Consider the following 16,693-nt stretch of genomic DNA (forward strand, 5'->3'; position numbering starts at 1 on the left):
GCAAATCCCCCCTTCAATCCGAGTCTAAAAGCGGACGTGAATTGTTAGCATCAACGTAGAAGCTGGAGATGGGAATATAGGTAGCGTAGATTACTTACCCGAATCTGAGCTGGAGTTCGATGAAGTTTCTGATTCTTTGCAAAATATTATGTTGGCTGCTGAATATCGATGTAACAAAAAAAAAAATGGGAAGGGCATACCTGTATCTGAATCCGAATCCGAGCTCGAATCGGATGATGAAATCTCTGACTCCGATGAGGAGGAAGAGTCATTGTGAAGTCCGTTTGTTGTGCTTTTTGTAATTTCGCTCACTTGTTCTGTAGTAGACTTTGAGTTGAAATCATCGCTATCACTGTCGCTATCACTATCGGTCTCGCTGCTGCTGCTGCTGCTGCTGCTGCTGCTGCTGCTGCTGCTGGTGTCCTCTATAACGTTCGTCCTATTCTTCTTCCGCTTCTGCTTTTTCTGCTTCTTCTTCTCACTCACCCCTGGTCTCGACTCTGCTTGAAGCTCGGCCGCTTCAGCAGCCGGTACACTGCCACCAACAAAACGAAGAACCAATTCTGCTCTCCGCCTCCTTTCTAGCTTTTTAAGCCAATCGGCATTTAGGTCTGTAGCTTCGTCACCAACCATATCTCCTTCCCAACTGTGTGGATCTGCTGCCACTAACCCCGCTAACCGTTTCCTGAACGACGATATCGAATTTCTATACCTATCCTTCTCAGACGCATCACTACCACCACCACCACCACCACCATTCTCCCCCGAATCGACATCAGCATCATCCGCTTTGATAGCTTCTACGGCAGCTTCTGCAACTCTCTTCTTCGCCCCTTCACTCTTTATGCCGGCAAGATATGTAGCCAACGGGGCGTTGTATGTCGAAGGTATTCGATCTACCAATAGCGCGTGCTTAAGCAGATGGGTTTCACGGTTCTTCTGGAATTTCCATTGAGCACGGGATTTGTGGTAGAGCGTAAGGTATTGCAGGGTCGGGTCGATTGGAGGGGCATTGGAGGTTGAGTTCGGGCGATTCTTTGCGCGCTGTTCTCGTTTCAGTTTCTTCTTCTCCGCCTTTCTTGCAACGGCTGGGCTAGGTTCGCGAGCATCCTCGTGCTCGTTTTCAAGTTCCAATTCGACATTTCCATCCCCATCTTCCAATTTTGTATCCTCAGCGAAGGAAACGGATTTTCTTTTCTTGGATTTGGGCTTGGAGAGGGGTTTGTTATCTTGATTTTCCACAGAGGATGACTCAAGGGACAATTTCAATTCCGGATTTGTGGCCTTATTTTTGGGTGTCTTGTCATTTGTATTCTCTTTGGTGTTTTCCCGTTTCGTTTTTTCATCAATTGTGATAATCTCTACCCGGGGTTTTTTTCCATTAGATTCCTCGCTCTCTGACGTCAGAGGTCTCTTCTTGGTTCCCTTTGACTGAAAAGAGGTATTCTCAATAACAGACAAAGCGGTATCTGTCTCAATAACAGAGGTAGTGGCGTTCTTGAGCTGCAATCCGAGCTTCCTCCATGCCGGAATTCGGGCGGCCATTATTGGAGATTGATGCGAGACAGGAGGAGTGCAAATGTACGCGAGCGAGGAATTTCTCAATTGAGGAAGAATTAGCTGAGCTTAGGTTCCTAAAACATGTGGCATCGAAGATATCTCACATATCCCGGTCATGTTCGCGGCAGAAAATATTTATAAAAGTGGATGCTCTGAGGGAAAATATAGGAATTTTTAAGATATCACTGCGTATCTAATACGGTAAAATTTCCCGTAATAATGGAGTGAAAGGTCGGCTTTTCTGGAATGGTACATATCAATACACAGCTTTGCAGAACCAAAACCAGAAGTAATGATTCAAGTACGAGCAACAACAAGAGGTTAGATTAAAAGGGCTATTTACTTGAAAAAAATTGGAATATGCCACCACCAACATATTTATTATATATATTCATTGTAAGCGGCTGTTTTGCTTTGTGGCTCGCAATACCTCAAGGCACGCCTTACCCGATTGGGTGAAGGTGCTCCAACATCAACTCTGGAGCTTTCCCCCGTCCAAGGCAGCTTTTACCTATACGCGTTCACCTACCATGAATTAACCAGCATTCTCGTCTCAATTTTTTCTCTATATTAGTTCGCTACTACCTGTTACTTTTCTAGAATCTACTTTGAATCTTCGTATTTATTGGTTTGATCTGAATCTTGTCCCTTGAGCCACGATGTCAGGTCGGTAACTTGTTCTTCAGTCGGTTGGGCTTGTCTTTGAAAACCAGCAACTGACTAGCGTTGCTCGAAACAGGAAGCGCAGGCTACGATAGACACATTACCATATTTTCGGATCAAGGCAGGTTGTATCAAGTTGGTAAGTAACCCTCTGATGGTGGTATGTCGCTGAAGCTATTAAGGTGCTCTGGAAGCTAACGGAGGTTTATTTCCAGAATATGCCTTCAAATCTATCACCGCTGCCAATATCACGTCGCTCGGGATCAAGGGAAAAAACTGCGCTGTTGTACTGTCTCAGAAGAAAGTCCCAGTGCGTATAGCTTGGAAACACGGTGATCATCCATGGGTCAATTCAATTGGTTAACGACCATAATCTTGAATCACAGGACAAGCTGATCGATCCTTCATCCGTTACCCATATTTTCCAACTCTCTCCATCAGTTGGATGTGTCATGACCGGTTCGATAGCGGATGCTAGAGCATCAGTAACTAGGGCACAAAGCGAAGCGGCGGAATTTCGATACAAATTTGGATATGAGATGCCATGTGATGTCCTCGCCAAACGGCTGGCGAATATCAACCAAGTCTACACCCAAAGAGTCCGCAAATAAACTCCTATTCCGCATTTCTTTCTTTCTTTCTTTTTAAACCTTTCACCGGGCCCCGCATAATTGAGTTGGATTGCTGCTGACAGACCTTGCGTGTTTTCAGGCATACATGCGACCACTGGGTGTTGCGATAACACTGGTGTCTGTGGATTCAGAATTCGGTCCACAGCTATACAAGTGTGATCCTGCAGGGTATTACGTGGGATATCGAGCCACTGCTTCCGGTCCCAAACAACAGGATATATTCAACCATCTGGAGAAGAAGCTCAAAAACAAGGAATATGCGGAGGGATCATGGGAAGACGTCGTTGAGCTTGCCATATCGACTTTGAGCACTGTCCTCAGTGTAGACTTCAAGAAGAATGAGATAGAGGTGGGCATCGTTGGTGGGCCTCGAGCTGATGGCAAGGAAGGGACGCAGACGGAGTTCCGCTCTCTTACAGAGGACGAGATCGATGAACGACTACAGGCAATTAGTGAGAAGGATTGAGGGCCGTCAGAATATATTTTCTAATTTAACTCTTCATTCTACGGTGAATCTGTAAAGCCGGGGATGGCAAAGAGCTTCGTGATTGCTAGAGATATTTGTGACGAATTGAACCGATCGATACGTTGATCCCTATTTATTTCAATTTCTTTTTCCTCCCCTAGATTTTGCGTTTTTAATATCCAATGCAGAATTAAAATTCAAACGTCTAGGTCGTGGCAATTATCTCCTTAGCCCATTTCTCTCTCGTTTCATATTTCGTTCCCTTTGAACTTAACACATCTCAAACCAGACTATGCAAAACCATATCCAATCGATCGGAGAACCGTCGATAGCGCAGTTCGTTTCGCCATATGATGTTTGTTTCTTTTTTGTTGTTTGTCACTGTGAGTGATGATACGATAGACTCATGAGCCGCAACTCCACTACCTTTCGGCAAGCATTAAAACGGCACATTTGTCCCGAGGGAAAAAAGTTTGCTCACTTTTGGTTTGTGGTTTGTGGAAGCTGCAGCGGGGATAGACAAAGCATCGACCGGAATAATTGGACCCTAGGAAGGATCATTCAGCTATGATCAAAGCCCAAATTGCCTCAGGTTACGGTGTGGTGTCAACGTCGTGCATGAGCTCCTCAGTGGAAATCCTCGGCACACACAGGCTTGGTGCAGAGATAGGCGCCGCCCTTGGTTTTTGGCCACACAGACGCACTACGGTCAGCTCGCTCAACCCGGCGCCATACCAGATGTGGCTAGCGCGACCCACCAAGGCCAGGTCCCACAGCCCTGGGTGGCGTTGGCCTGTGTGGCTTGCCGGGATTAAGCTGTGGCTGGAGCACCATCGATTTTCCTAGCCCACAGTGCTCCATTGCATTTCCAGCTCTGATCGAACGCTGCGTTGGATTTGGCTCTCGGCCATGGTTGCTTCTTCTTATGCACTACTTTCTAGTTGCTTGTTTGGCCATGGCTTTGTTTCCCATGCGAAACGAACCATTGAATGCTCCACTTCATTGTTTGTCCAATGGCCCTTGCTTGCCTCCCTCGCGGGATCTTCCATTTTCCCCCCGAGTTTAACTTCTTGTCTATATTCTATTTTATATTTAAAGGTGCCACAGGCGCCATCTTGTCCTTGCTAATGGGGAGTCCGATAACAAATGAGGCGAGGAATCAATGAATATCGCTGGCTTCGATCAATCACATGTTGGCATTTGCTCTACCCTACGGGGACCCTGCTCCTATAATGTCTGACCCTCGTGAGTGCTCTCGGCTTTATCTTATACCTAAACTCATAGACGTGGTTTGCAAGGTTGCTGATTTTCCCTGCAGTCAATGATGCCCGAGCTTTGAGGGTCACCGAATTAATGAATGATTTCCGAACAATACATATCAATATTGTACAGCTTAGGACAGACCCTGCCCCAGAGGAACAGTTCAGTGAAGGATATGTTGTAATGAACCAATGCCTTGCTGATGCGCAAACACTCCTCAATTCGTCTTTTGATATAGCCCAGATCCAGGGCTCGTCAACCGAGAGCGAAAATGCGAAAGCAAATCTCCAGAGGTACTGAATTCTGCAACGTCAATACCTGTGAGAACCACTCTCATCTCTAATTGCCATTCAATTTGCCAGGGTGATCGTCGACGCAAGCGCTCGGCGTTTCCAAGCGCACAAAATCTATCTCAGAATGGCTGCAGCAAGCCGATGGGTATTGCGTCGAAATCAAATACTTCAAGGACAAAAAATGAGTGCTCAGCATGTTAGCGGCTTACGCTCTGCCAGTGAAGCTCTTCACACTGTGAGATTGTTCTCTTTATCGGGGTTTCTCGTCTTCGCTGGCGAGCAACCTGGAACTGATGTGGACTGTTTTCCCTAGGAACTTGTAGCCATAACTGACAGCGTTGTGGTCAATGACTTACGATCGGCTGATGTCCGTGCCGGCTACTGGCTAGTCGACGATCCGCCATTAAGCACCATTTTAAATTGGATTCGCTCGCAACACTACTCCTCCTGAAGCTGCGCTTCGTTTCCCTACGACAGGGATCCAAAAACAATTTATCTGCTACGATACTTACCATCGACTTCGTCAGACTGCTTCTTGCCCTTTTGCCTTTTGTGACTGGAAAAACAAAAGCTCCTCCGATTTTTGAGTTGCTGCTATATACCCTTGCTCGACGTTTATTATTGCATTCAGGTGCATGATTTCCTTTTTCTAAAACGGGCTTGCCCTCTCATGGATTTGCTTTACCACTGCGTTTTGTTTTGGGTGCTTTTGGTGCCTTTCATACCCGCATACCCGGATGGATTATATTGTGATGGTTATCTTCACGAAGCGACTCATGACGACATGTGTGCTCTAATCTGACCGTCACAACGAATGATAACTTTTGGGTGGTGATGGAAGAGTGGTGAGAAGGAGGACTGGAATCCTCGTTCGGAGAAATGCTGGACTTTTCTCACGTTTTTATCTATTTTTTTTTTCGCTTTTTCTAGATAGGTTTGGTCTATCTTTTTGTGCTGGCTTTTAGCGATTTCTTCTGGGTGTTTTTAATAGATCATACTTGTTTTTTTCTTGCTCTGGAGCATCATTTTGCTGCTTTCACACTTTAGGGTTAGGATAGGATCCATGGGGTTTACTGATGTTGTGTTTTCCTTTAGCCGATTGTTCATTGTTTACCATTGATTTTTCTATCTTTTCTTCCATTTTCCTCCTCGTTTCGGTCTTAACATTTTTAATGTATTGCAAGGAACCTTTCTATTTTCCTTGTTCCTGTCTTGACAATGTGATGTAACCATGTTTTGTTTTATAATTACTCCATTTCAGACGGAGTCCGCAGCGCTCTTGCAATGACGCAATTCCGCAAGTGCTTCGAATTGAAGTGTTTCCCTTATTAGTCGCCATTTAACCGAGGAATTGCATCTGTAGTTTTGACACATAAAAAATTGGGGAGCTAAGGATTTGATATACGTATTCTGGGCCCTCGGCCTTGGCATCGCGACGCGTTACTTGCGGTAGATAGGGTTACATTTTTGATATTCAATGACTCAAGTGAAATTGAACATACATGAAACATATCTGCCGCATATGATCATTCTCGGAAGTACGGTCTTCTGCTGTTTCCTGCTAAGCATGACATCAGTTTGCAGAAAAGGGTTAACTAAATAATAAGTGGGCTAGTTATATTCCATCATTAATTATTCTGTACAAATTAATCAGATCAACCTGGTCCTGGGAATCCCCGGAAGTAGCAACGCCAATGAGGACAAACAGGATACCAATGGCTTTCTTGCTTTATATACACAGGCAGGCATATTTAATTTCCTTGAGATGTATCACCTCTTTCCGAGTAGTGCCATGATATAAAAAAAATAAAAGATAAAGTTCAGATACGCGATAACCCCACCGCAGTAGTTTGATGTTGGCCCTAGGCTGCCTATCACGGACTAGCGCACCGCACATATATGCCTCAGCTGCCTACATGCTAATACAACCACTTAGACGTCCCACATTTGACTGGATTAGGTCAGCTGATCTCCACTAGCGTCCACTAGCTCGTTATCGACTAAATAAAGTTGTGGCGGTGTGGCGGTGCACTCGCTCACTGCCGAATGTGGATGTTGATCGTTGCACTTTGGACGGATGGAAATATTTTTCTAGATCATGACAATTATTAATCATGAGCTACGTAGCATCGTGGATGCGCATTTGGCTCTTTCCGCGGCTTGCTAGATAGACTATTTGCCCGGGCTTGACCGGTTTCAAGAGACTATTAACAGGCAAAGCTGCAATGCACCACCTACACGTACATATCGGTTTGACCGAAGTCCATCATGACCTGCTAATCCCTGCAAATTTTTTTTCTTCTTCTTGTTTTCTATCGAGGCTGGGGTTGTGAGGGATTCAGATCTCCTGCATCTCTCCTTCTTTTCAAGGTTTGAAGGAGGAAGAGAAACCTCAATTGATAGACAAGATCTAATTAACTCCAGTGGTCATCGATCCAGAGTCGCTATTGTGAAAAGAAATTTCTAAGTTTTAAATTTTAAAACGTCGAGGGGGACCCAAATCTCCATGGATTGCATATTGTAACCAGCATGGGTCACACGTGGCCATCGGCCATTTCTGCCTGCGCATGTCGTATCATTGGCTGGTGATGAAGCAAACGGATATCAGGGGGACTTAGTTAACGTACAGCAATAGATCCCGACATCATAGGGATCGGAGCGGCGGGGAAATGGGTTGATTGCCGAGTCGATCAACCCGATGAAATCCGAGGTTACCTCTCCTGGGCCTGATAGGTTTGTATTTGCTGCTCATTACGGAAGACATGTGACAATCTCTATGGTTCGCCTCTCTTTTCAGGAGAGGGCGTCAGTGTCACGGAGCGTGGTCGAACCCGCGTTCTGTAATTATGACAAATATGAAAATTTAAAATGCAGAAACAAAATGCTCAAGTGGAGGGGTGTTGAAAATGGTTTCTCCTGTTGACAACGTAGGTAGAGGAGAGCAGGGTTACACAGAGCATTCAGCTTCCATATATCACTCGTTTTAGGAATAAAAACCTTTGCAGGTTCCGGACTAGCGCTTCAAGTCAAGGACGTGGGTATACCTTGCTGAGGAAGGTGGCGATTAAGCCGTATGCGCCTTGTAATATTTAAGCATTGGGAGAGCGATATTGATGGGGAGGAACAACTTTCCTCATTGCAAGTTATATATCCGTTTGGCTGTACAGACCAGCTTAGTCTAGGTACCATACGCACCTAGGCAACCAGCAGGACGACATAGAGGCAGTATATGAAGTTCACCTAGTCAGTTGAATGATCCTTTTGGAGAGGGCCAAGATTTGTATGAGGCCTTGGCCAAAGTATATCCAGCTATCAGTTCACTTAATAGCAGTTCATAAACTTGGTATGAACTGGAATATTTTGCAAATGAATCTTTGCTTTCATAAGACGCAGTGGTAACTTATATATGAACGAAGGTTCCCGCAAAATGGAAAGGTTGGAATAGGAATGGAATTCGTTGCAAACACCACGGTTAAATTCGATAGTACACGAGTGTTTTCCTTGCCATTGGTAAAATAGGAGAAGGGGATATGGACTAAAGGAATAAGAAAACATGTCATGTCATAGCATTTGCATACAAGTATAGCTAATTTTTGAGCTTTTGCTTTTTTTTATTTTATTTTGAATCTGCTATGCAGTGCTCCGTTATTTTGCTATATGGTGTACCTATGAATAACGCAGAAATTCAATCACAAGTAGAACCCATCCCAAGCAAAAAAAAGAAAAAAAACTCCCGTTTAGAATCCTAGAAGCAAATTAATCCGATTAGCAAAACTTCCCTCAAATTTCGTTGACCCCTCATGGCCAAAATAGCATTGCACCGACGTATACGTACTCAGAGGGGTGAAGAACCATCTGTTCTTCCCACTGGTGTACCGCTCCTCCAACGATTTCTTGACGACCTTCTTAGCCTCCTCCCGTTGCGATACCTCCTTGAAGGTATCATTTGTGATAGCACCTTTGAGCCCCTCGAGCTCGAGCGTGTAGCGAGTGGGCATAAGGTGATTGTAGTTGACGGTTTTGATGAATGGCTTGACCTTGCTTCGCTTCGCGACCTTCTTGGCGCCCATCCTGCGAGTCACTTTCGAAGGATATCGCTCAATGCCAGCGACGAGGGCGTAGGGGAACGGGTGGGCTTTTGAACCAGCATCGTATGGCTGAATGATTACGACCTGGAGATGGTGGAAAGAAAGAACAATGTCAGTTCGTCGTTGATCCGAATTTCTGTATGGAGATGTTCTCCTTCGTTCTCCTTCGTTCTCTCTTTTTTCCCTCCGCAATTTGATATCGTCTTTTACAAATTCGAAATCATTGTACACGATGCCCTCTCCCTCTCCGTTTCTTTTCTTTTCCTTTCTTTGAAGAGTCCTCTGAAAACTGGCAAAGCGGCCATTTTCGTGTATGGCACGAAGGGAGGAAATTTTATCGTACCTTCTTGCCGGCATAACGTCCTCGTGTGATGATGGCCACACGGCCCACTTTCATGACTGTTTTCGCATTGTCAGCGGGGACAAAAAAATCCAGATACCTCCCCAAATAAAACTAGAGGAGCGGAACGTACACTTCATTTTCAAAAGTCCTGACGATAGTGAGCAAGGTCGACAAATGGTGTTTTGGTGTACTGGGTCGGTAGTCTGTCGTTTGCTCTCCGCGCTCTTTTTTCGAAGTGAGCGGCGGAGTTTGTGTGCTCAAGGTTGATTGGTCCGCTTACCGACCAACTACACTAACTTTATATGGGATATTTCTCCATCCGGAAGCCGGAAAAACTTGCTATATCACGTGCATCAGAGTTACGGCCCGGCTTCCAATCCATGGGCGTTGGTTTCCCGGTAACCCTGGAATTGTTTGTTTACATCCATGGATCAGCCGCCAAGCCGTGGGCCAATATCAAACTCTATCGCTCCACCGTGACTGCTTTACCTTCACACATCACTCCCCTTTGGATGACTTCTGCCTCATATTTTTTTTTTGAATTGTCCATCTGTTTTTGTTTGTTTTGGTTTTGCGCACTTGTTCATATATTTTTTTCCCTTCCCTATTTACCAAAAATCCTCCTATCTGACCTGAGATATCCCATCCCGACCACTGCTTTTAGAGTACGTTACGACGATGGTCCTTGTGGCATAGAGACGCCCATAGCCACACTTATTTACACAAGAGAGATAAACGTGTTTCCTCCTCATCTCCAGCCAGATTTCTGAAAGACTGGCTTTCGGTGTTGCTTTTTGGAAGACGAATTGATTATGAAGCCAACCGAAATGGAACCGTCCCGAGATCGAGAGCTGGTATTGAAGGACAGGCACTCATTTTCAGAAATGTCCAACAGGCCAGCTATCCCAATGTACGTTAATACAGGTCGTTGTGTTTCTGCCATTGCATGTATCTCAAACCAACGAGGCTAACATCATTCTGTTTGCGTAGGTGGGATAGTGCAGACCCAGAGCGAGCTCCACCTCCACTCCCCTTAAACCCCGGTTCGGGTAGTCCCACAACCCGACCAAATGTTTCCGCATCTATACAGGCTGTCGCCGCTGCATTATCAGAGAAAAGCAATGAAAATGTTCCAAGCTCTTACACGGTCAATCCTATGGTACTCAAGTCATCGCCAGAAAAATCTCTGGTCAAAGGACAATTCCATAAGCGCATACAATCACTTCAGCCGGCAATAAACAGCCGAGAGCTCACACCTTACATAGAACGACGCTCTCCCGAGAGAAATTCCAGGTCAAGCCCATTTGATGCTGATGGGGGACGAACGCGAGAGAAAAGCCCATCTCGCGTAAAGACCCCTACTTCCGCTGGAAAAGATCCTTCCAATTTCCGTGCGTCGAGCCGCTATCTGTCTAAGCCAATCCTTGGGGAGAACACTCCTCCGTCTGCTACAATGCTTGCTTTGCAGAACATGCAGCTCCCAATCGAGATAGATTCCCCTACCAAGGGCGCCAGCAACTACACTCCATCACCACAGCCTCAAGATTTTAGTTCACTGTCTAGCCAAATTTCGAGTTTGACTTCTATCGCGACAGCCTTGCAACAAGAGATGTCACAATTAAGCAGACGCAGTAAAGATAATGCCACCGACCTACTAAGTCTCAAGGCTGCAACAAATGCACGAGATGAAGATATACGGCGAAGTCTCAAAGACCTGGCAACAAACTTGACTGGCAAATTGCTCGAAAATGAATCGTCACAATCTACTGGCCTTTATGGCCATTCTGGTTCTGCGGGATTCATGCTCGATAGCAAGGCCCATGATGCAACTTCTCCTTGTTCCAGGAAAAGTTATACACTCCCTCGGATGCAAAGTCCTAATAGCTTCGCAGCCACGATAGAAAGGGAATTAACTGCCTCACCCTCCATCTCCACGGATGGCTCTGCAAGCATCGCGCTGCTCGAAAAGGTTTTGCGTGAGATGGCCACAAAAGAAGGTCAGGAGAAGCTGCTCAAGCTGATGGATGAAGTAAAATCTAGACCTAGTGGGGCACAGAGTACCGACAATGCCATGTCCCGAATGCTCGAAGAGATCCTCAACCTAATCAAGCAAAATTCTACCAACCACGCCCTTGTACCTTCAAGACATGGGCCTGGAGCAAATGGCAGTGGCGACAAACCCCCGTCCCTAGAACTTGATTATGAAGCACCACGGTCGGGTCCTTTGTGCCGTAATACTGAGGCGGAGACTCCTAACCGAAACAAAAACCGGAGCTTGGATAGTGGTTCCACAACCCAAGCTACTGACACCGTCTCTAGGGAGATTTTAACCATCCTCAACAAGGTGAAAAGCAGTGTTGCCGACGGTGGTGGTTTAACGAACGAGGTCAAAGCGCTCGTGCGAGAACTTAGAGGCGAGGTTTTGGGAATGGGACGAGAGATCGCGCGGAAATTAGAAGAAGCCGATGCAGAACATGCATCAGACCAAGCAATACCACCAGGCGCCAGGGCGGAGGAAGTCGCACATATTGTCAATAGTGCTTTAATGGACCTGAGGGTGCATATGGAACAGGTGATAAATGAAAACCAACATCGGTTATCATCGACAATTCCTCGCGCGATCGACAGTCAGGAAGCATATATGGCTGTTAAGAAAGCGCTCGAAGATCATCCTCTGCCGGAACCTGCCCCGCCTCAGATAACCGGATCAGTCTTAGAAAGGGAGGAGATCCTTGAAGCCGTTCGGGAGGCCTGGGAGACGTACAAGCCCGAGATTGAGCTTCAAAACTTTGGCCTTGAGAGGGATGAGATTTTGGAATGTTTGACTGAAGGCTTGAAGGCGTACCAGCCTCCAAAAGAGCCAGCCGAACCAGGTATCACCTATAACGAAGTTGTCGAAGCTGTCCAACAGGGTTTAGAAACTTTCACACCACCACGTATTGAGCATGACGGAGCAATAACAAGGGAAGAAATAACAGCGACAATAAGGGATTGTTTAGAGAGTTTTGAGTGGCCAGTTCCTCCTGCTGTGCTTGATAGAGAAGCTGCAATCAACCGCGACGATGTTTTAAACGCAGTCAAAGAGGGATTAGCTTCTCACGACGGTATTTCCAAAGAGATTGAATTCAATCGAGAAGATATTGCAGATGCCATAAAGGCCGGGTTCGGTGAAGTTTCCGGGTCGTTGCATAACAACATTAGTGATCAGTTCTTGGACCAGCTTCATTCCTTATTGGGTGAGATAAAGGATGAATTCAGCCAGTATTCTGCGGCAAGTGGAAGGGACACGGAACAGGTGCTGGATGCCATCAAGGACGGGCTCGAATCTCTCAGAGGCGAAATCGAATCCTATGTGGATCGTGCTTCAGATGTTACCGGGAAAGATGAGATTATTCATACTGTTAAGGATGGATTCCACTTGTTACAGTCAGACCTTGAAAAGTCCATTGTTGAAGCTGCTCGAGCATCTGATGGTGGGCATTCTAATACAATCGAACTACTCGACGCGATGGAAAAAGAGTTTGAACATCTCCGGCAAACAATGAGCAACCTGCTGATTAGAAACAGCGCTTCGAGTGACAAGGATGAAATTCTTGATGCTATCCGCGATCTTGCAGAAAGTGATACTTCAAAAAACAACAGTTCGGAAACTTCTCAGATGGTTAAAGAGGAATTCGAGCATCTACGGGAAACCCTTACCCTCACAATTATGAGACCAAATTCGACTCTTGAAAGAGACGAATTAATTTCCATTCTCAGGGAGAGTTTTGAAGCAATTCAAGACGAGCACAACAGAAGGAAAGATGGAAATGAGAGTGTTTTTTCTAACACTGGGGAACTCCTCGATGCCTTCCATGACGGAATCGATATCCTCCGCTCTGATATGGAAAAGATCATGAATAGGCCAGCGGAGACAACCACAAGCGCAAGTGAGGAGCTTTTCACTTTACTAAGGGACGGTTTAGCAAGCGTCAAGTTTGAAATTGAACAACTCCGCCATGATCAGAAAGAGGCCGAAGGCACTCAAACCGCACGCGGCCAAGAGGTTATGCTTGCGAACGAATCCTTGATTGGAAGCGACATTGAAAGTCTGAAAGTTCTCGTTACTCAGCTCCAGAATAAGGTCGAAGCAATTGAACCCCGACCACGTGATTCGGAAAACCTTGCCAATCTTGTGGAAAAAAATGACCTTGTGGATGTCCTAAACTCTATTAAAGAAGTACAAGAACTAGTGATCGAAGTTGCTAGTCGTGAACCCCTCCCGGCCGCAGTGGACGAAAATGCTGCCAAAAAGGAGGATACTGAAGCCATTGAAACCCTGCTCGTAAACATGAAAGCCAAGGTTGACGAGCTAGTAGAGACAAGTAGCCCGAATGGAATAACGGCAGATAGGGCTGATGCGCTGGAGGCGCTCGCAAAGGAGACAAAGGAAATTTTGGATGGCTTTGCTGCTCATGTGGAAACACACGGTGCATCAAAATCAGAACTAGAGAATCTTGAAACCATCGTCAAGGATATCTGGGTCGTTGTGGAAGAGTTGAAAACAAACACCGCGCAGCCCGAAGACGCCTCAGAGAAGGTGATCAAGGAGGATGTGCGAACCCTCGAGGCGATGTTGCTTGAAATCAAATCGCAGCTTGAGGATTTCGTTCTGCCCGACATTGAAACTCTTCCGACAAAAGACGACATAGGTGCCATTTGCCATATGGTAACTGAGTTCAAGGAAAAGGTGGAGGTGGAAAACGACCTCACGGCTCAGGCGTTTGAGTCCCGAAAGATCGAGCATGGTGGATTGGCAGAAAAAATCGACGAAGCTAAGCAGCTTATCACTGATTTGAAGGATGAACTCAAGAGCAAACTCACCGACAGCGATGAAGGCCTTGTCGACATCAAGACAATTCTGGGAGCGTTGAGTGATGCGTCAGAGTCATTCGCTACCGCTGAAAGCCTCAAGGAGCTTAGTGACCTCATCACTCGCGAATTTGACCGATCCCATGGTGATCGGGAGGCTGAGAAAATTGAAACGGCTGAAAGAGAAATTTCCTCGTCTGCAAAACACGAGGAAGCCCGAGCAGCAATAGTGTTGGACCTTGGAACGAAAATCGACGAGAAGTTTGCTGAGTTGTTGGCTAAGTACGAAGACGCGCAGATGCTAGCAGATTCAAAATTCACTGCTATCGAACAACGTGATGTCCAAAGCCTGGACACCTTGACGAACACCAAAAACATAGCAGAAGATCTCAAGCTCGTTATAGGTGGCATGGGAGACAGCGTAACTCAGGCTTGTGAGAGGATGAGCGATGATGCTAAGACCTTTTTCCATCGTGTCGATGAATCCTTTTCGAAAGTGGATGACCTCCGCTCTGACGTCCAATCACAGCATGATCATCTCAAGGGAGAATTAACACGAGCACTTGAAGCAACAAATCGACTAGAAAGCCAACTCGCTGACTCCCATCCAAAAATTCTCACTACTATCCAAGATATCTTGTCCATGGTCTCAAAGCATTATGACCACTCGCAACAGACTAGCGAGGAACTCCAAAGAAACGTCTCAGCCATCCCATCAGCCATCCCTCCTTTATTACCAGCTCTTCCCCCACCACCTCCTCCAGTGGAGCCTCGAGAGATTGTTATCCCGGAAAAGTACGACGACACACAAGTCCACGACAAGTTGAACACTCTTCTTGACCACGCTGCCTCTACTGGCAAATCTATATCTCAAATTGAAAAGCTGGACCAAATCCAAGACCAGATTTCGTCAACAGCAAATGAGCTGCGTGAAATTATGGTGGCTCAAGCAGCTCTATTGACCGAAAGTCAGGCAAAGAAGGATGCAGAGGCTCAAGATGTAGCCTTCGCGCTCGAGAAGAGACTGGCACAGAAAGAGAGAGTAGAGGCAGAGGTTGTCGAACTGAATGACCAAAAGGGATCTCTTTTCCGTATGGTCACGGAGCTAAAGGAGGAAAAGGAAGCACTTAGCAAAGAAAATCTGAAGCTTCATAAAGAATTGGCAGGGCTGGAGACTGCATTGCGTATCCGGAGAGAAGAAATGCAGCTTATGGAGGACCGTGCAGAAGGCCTGGAGCGAAGGATTGTCGAAGGTGTTCTCGAGCATGCGAGAAGCCTTTTGATCAGTCGACCCGGTAGCACTCAGGCCATGAATCTAAAACGAGTTCCGAGTTCAGCGAGCACGGTGACGCGTGGAAGTGTTGCGAGTACCGCCAAAGAGAATAGCGTGCTCAGTAGTGGCGTTGGCATGGCTCTGAAGCGGCGACGAAACCCTTTGAAAACCACTGCGGGATCTGCAGTGGCATCACACACGAAGCAAGAGCGGAGAATTCTCAGCCTTAGCAACGTCACCGGTAACAAAAGGTCGACAGATCGACAGATGCTCCCTTCGGCAAGGAGTGGATTAACCAACTTGAAACGAAGCCATTCAGTCAAGTCAAGTTATCCGGTAGTTAAGCCTTTGTGGGATAGTCGGAGCCCCACTTCCAATAAAGAAAATGAATTGGTCAAGGAGGAGGATGAGGAAGTTAGCGGAGATGAAAGTGATGCTGCAACAGAAAGGAGGACCAGCTATACGGGAACTTGCACAGACAGCATGTCCTATGCAACGACGATGTCGACGACAGATAGACAATCGAGCTACAGCAGCTCCACCAACGGCTTAGTGAGTGCGGAGCCGGGGACTTGGGTCGAAGAATATGAAAGTGGGAGCGAGGGCGAACAGAGCCCGGACGAAGACGGGGATGGTCTACGGGATTTAGACACCAAGAGCTTCACAAGCGCGGAGCTCCTGGAACCACAACCTCACGACGATGAAAGTGGCGTGGATCCCGGTGGAATGGTAGTCTACATGCCGCAAAGTGACAGCGGCCTAGGAACCGAATTGCCCGGCTCAGCGAGCGAAAAGGGGTTCGCACAGGAATCGGTCTATAGCGAGTGCGATTGATTGGGCGGAAACCCGAGCATTTGGCCCTCTTTTCCTTCTTCTATTGATGATTATGATGATATGTTGTTTTCTTTTCTTGATTAATTGTTTATGTCCGTTACGTTGATGTGCCCTCCTTTTGAAATATTTTTGCCTTTGCTTTTCCGGCGTGATAGCGTTCAGTTATGTGGTATTGAGCATATGAGAGTCGCCTACCTTCGTGATGTCTGTGATGTGTGAGGAAATCGCCACAATTGGTCATTGGCAATTGGCAGGAGACTCTGTTTTTGATGTTCTTGTTTTTTTTATTTTCTTTGCCCTCCACTTCTTTCCCTCGTTTTTTTTTTTCTTTTTTGTTGACGTGTTTCATTGCCTACCGTAGACGATATCATTAGTGTTAGTTCGTGCTTTGTTGCTCATTACTAGTATGCATGCGAATGAAAAGATTTCG

The 16,693-nt window shown here is 46.2% G+C and overlaps 5 protein-coding genes across 5 annotated transcripts; 3 read left to right on the plus strand and 2 right to left on the minus strand.

Moving 5' to 3' along the window:
• Positions 1 to 13: 13 nt before the first annotated feature.
• HCBG_06792 (uncharacterized protein) lies at positions 14 to 1,661 on the minus strand (the record flags this gene model as incomplete). The annotated part of the gene is made up of 2 exons (XM_045433841.1): positions 14 to 24; positions 201 to 1,661. The coding sequence occupies 2 exons, from the start codon at positions 1,543 to 1,545 to the stop codon at positions 14 to 16; spliced, it is 1,356 nt and encodes a 451-aa protein (XP_045285322.1).
• A 558-nt stretch (positions 1,662 to 2,219) lies between these two features.
• HCBG_06793 (proteasome subunit alpha) lies at positions 2,220 to 3,321 on the plus strand (the record flags this gene model as incomplete). The annotated part of the gene is made up of 5 exons (XM_045433842.1): positions 2,220 to 2,226; positions 2,300 to 2,362; positions 2,439 to 2,533; positions 2,610 to 2,822; positions 2,935 to 3,321. 5 exons carry the CDS (start codon positions 2,220 to 2,222, stop codon positions 3,319 to 3,321), a joined length of 765 nt encoding a protein of 254 aa, XP_045285323.1.
• Positions 3,322 to 4,553: 1,232 nt separating this feature from the next.
• On the plus strand, positions 4,554 to 5,325 carry HCBG_06794 (uncharacterized protein; the record flags this gene model as incomplete). Its single annotated transcript, XM_045433843.1, has 4 exons — positions 4,554 to 4,566; positions 4,640 to 4,874; positions 4,944 to 5,109; positions 5,188 to 5,325. 4 exons carry the CDS (start codon positions 4,554 to 4,556, stop codon positions 5,323 to 5,325), a joined length of 552 nt encoding a protein of 183 aa, XP_045285324.1.
• A 3,023-nt stretch (positions 5,326 to 8,348) lies between these two features.
• HCBG_06795 (60S ribosomal protein L27A) lies at positions 8,349 to 9,503 on the minus strand (the record flags this gene model as incomplete). The annotated part of the gene is made up of 4 exons (XM_045433844.1): positions 8,349 to 8,619; positions 8,710 to 9,046; positions 9,306 to 9,361; positions 9,436 to 9,503. 4 exons carry the CDS (start codon positions 9,440 to 9,442, stop codon positions 8,612 to 8,614), a joined length of 408 nt encoding a protein of 135 aa, XP_045285325.1.
• Positions 9,504 to 10,132: 629 nt separating this feature from the next.
• Positions 10,133 to 16,263, plus strand: HCBG_06796 (uncharacterized protein; the record flags this gene model as incomplete). Its single annotated transcript, XM_045433845.1, has 2 exons — positions 10,133 to 10,215; positions 10,296 to 16,263. 2 exons carry the CDS (start codon positions 10,133 to 10,135, stop codon positions 16,261 to 16,263), a joined length of 6,051 nt encoding a protein of 2,016 aa, XP_045285326.1.
• Between the last annotated feature and the right edge of the window lie 430 nt (positions 16,264 to 16,693).

Source organism: Histoplasma capsulatum, assembly GCF_000150115.1.
Source record: "Histoplasma capsulatum G186AR genomic scaffold supercont2.10, whole genome shotgun sequence".
Taxonomy (NCBI): Eukaryota; Fungi; Ascomycota; class Eurotiomycetes; order Onygenales; family Ajellomycetaceae; genus Histoplasma; species Histoplasma capsulatum.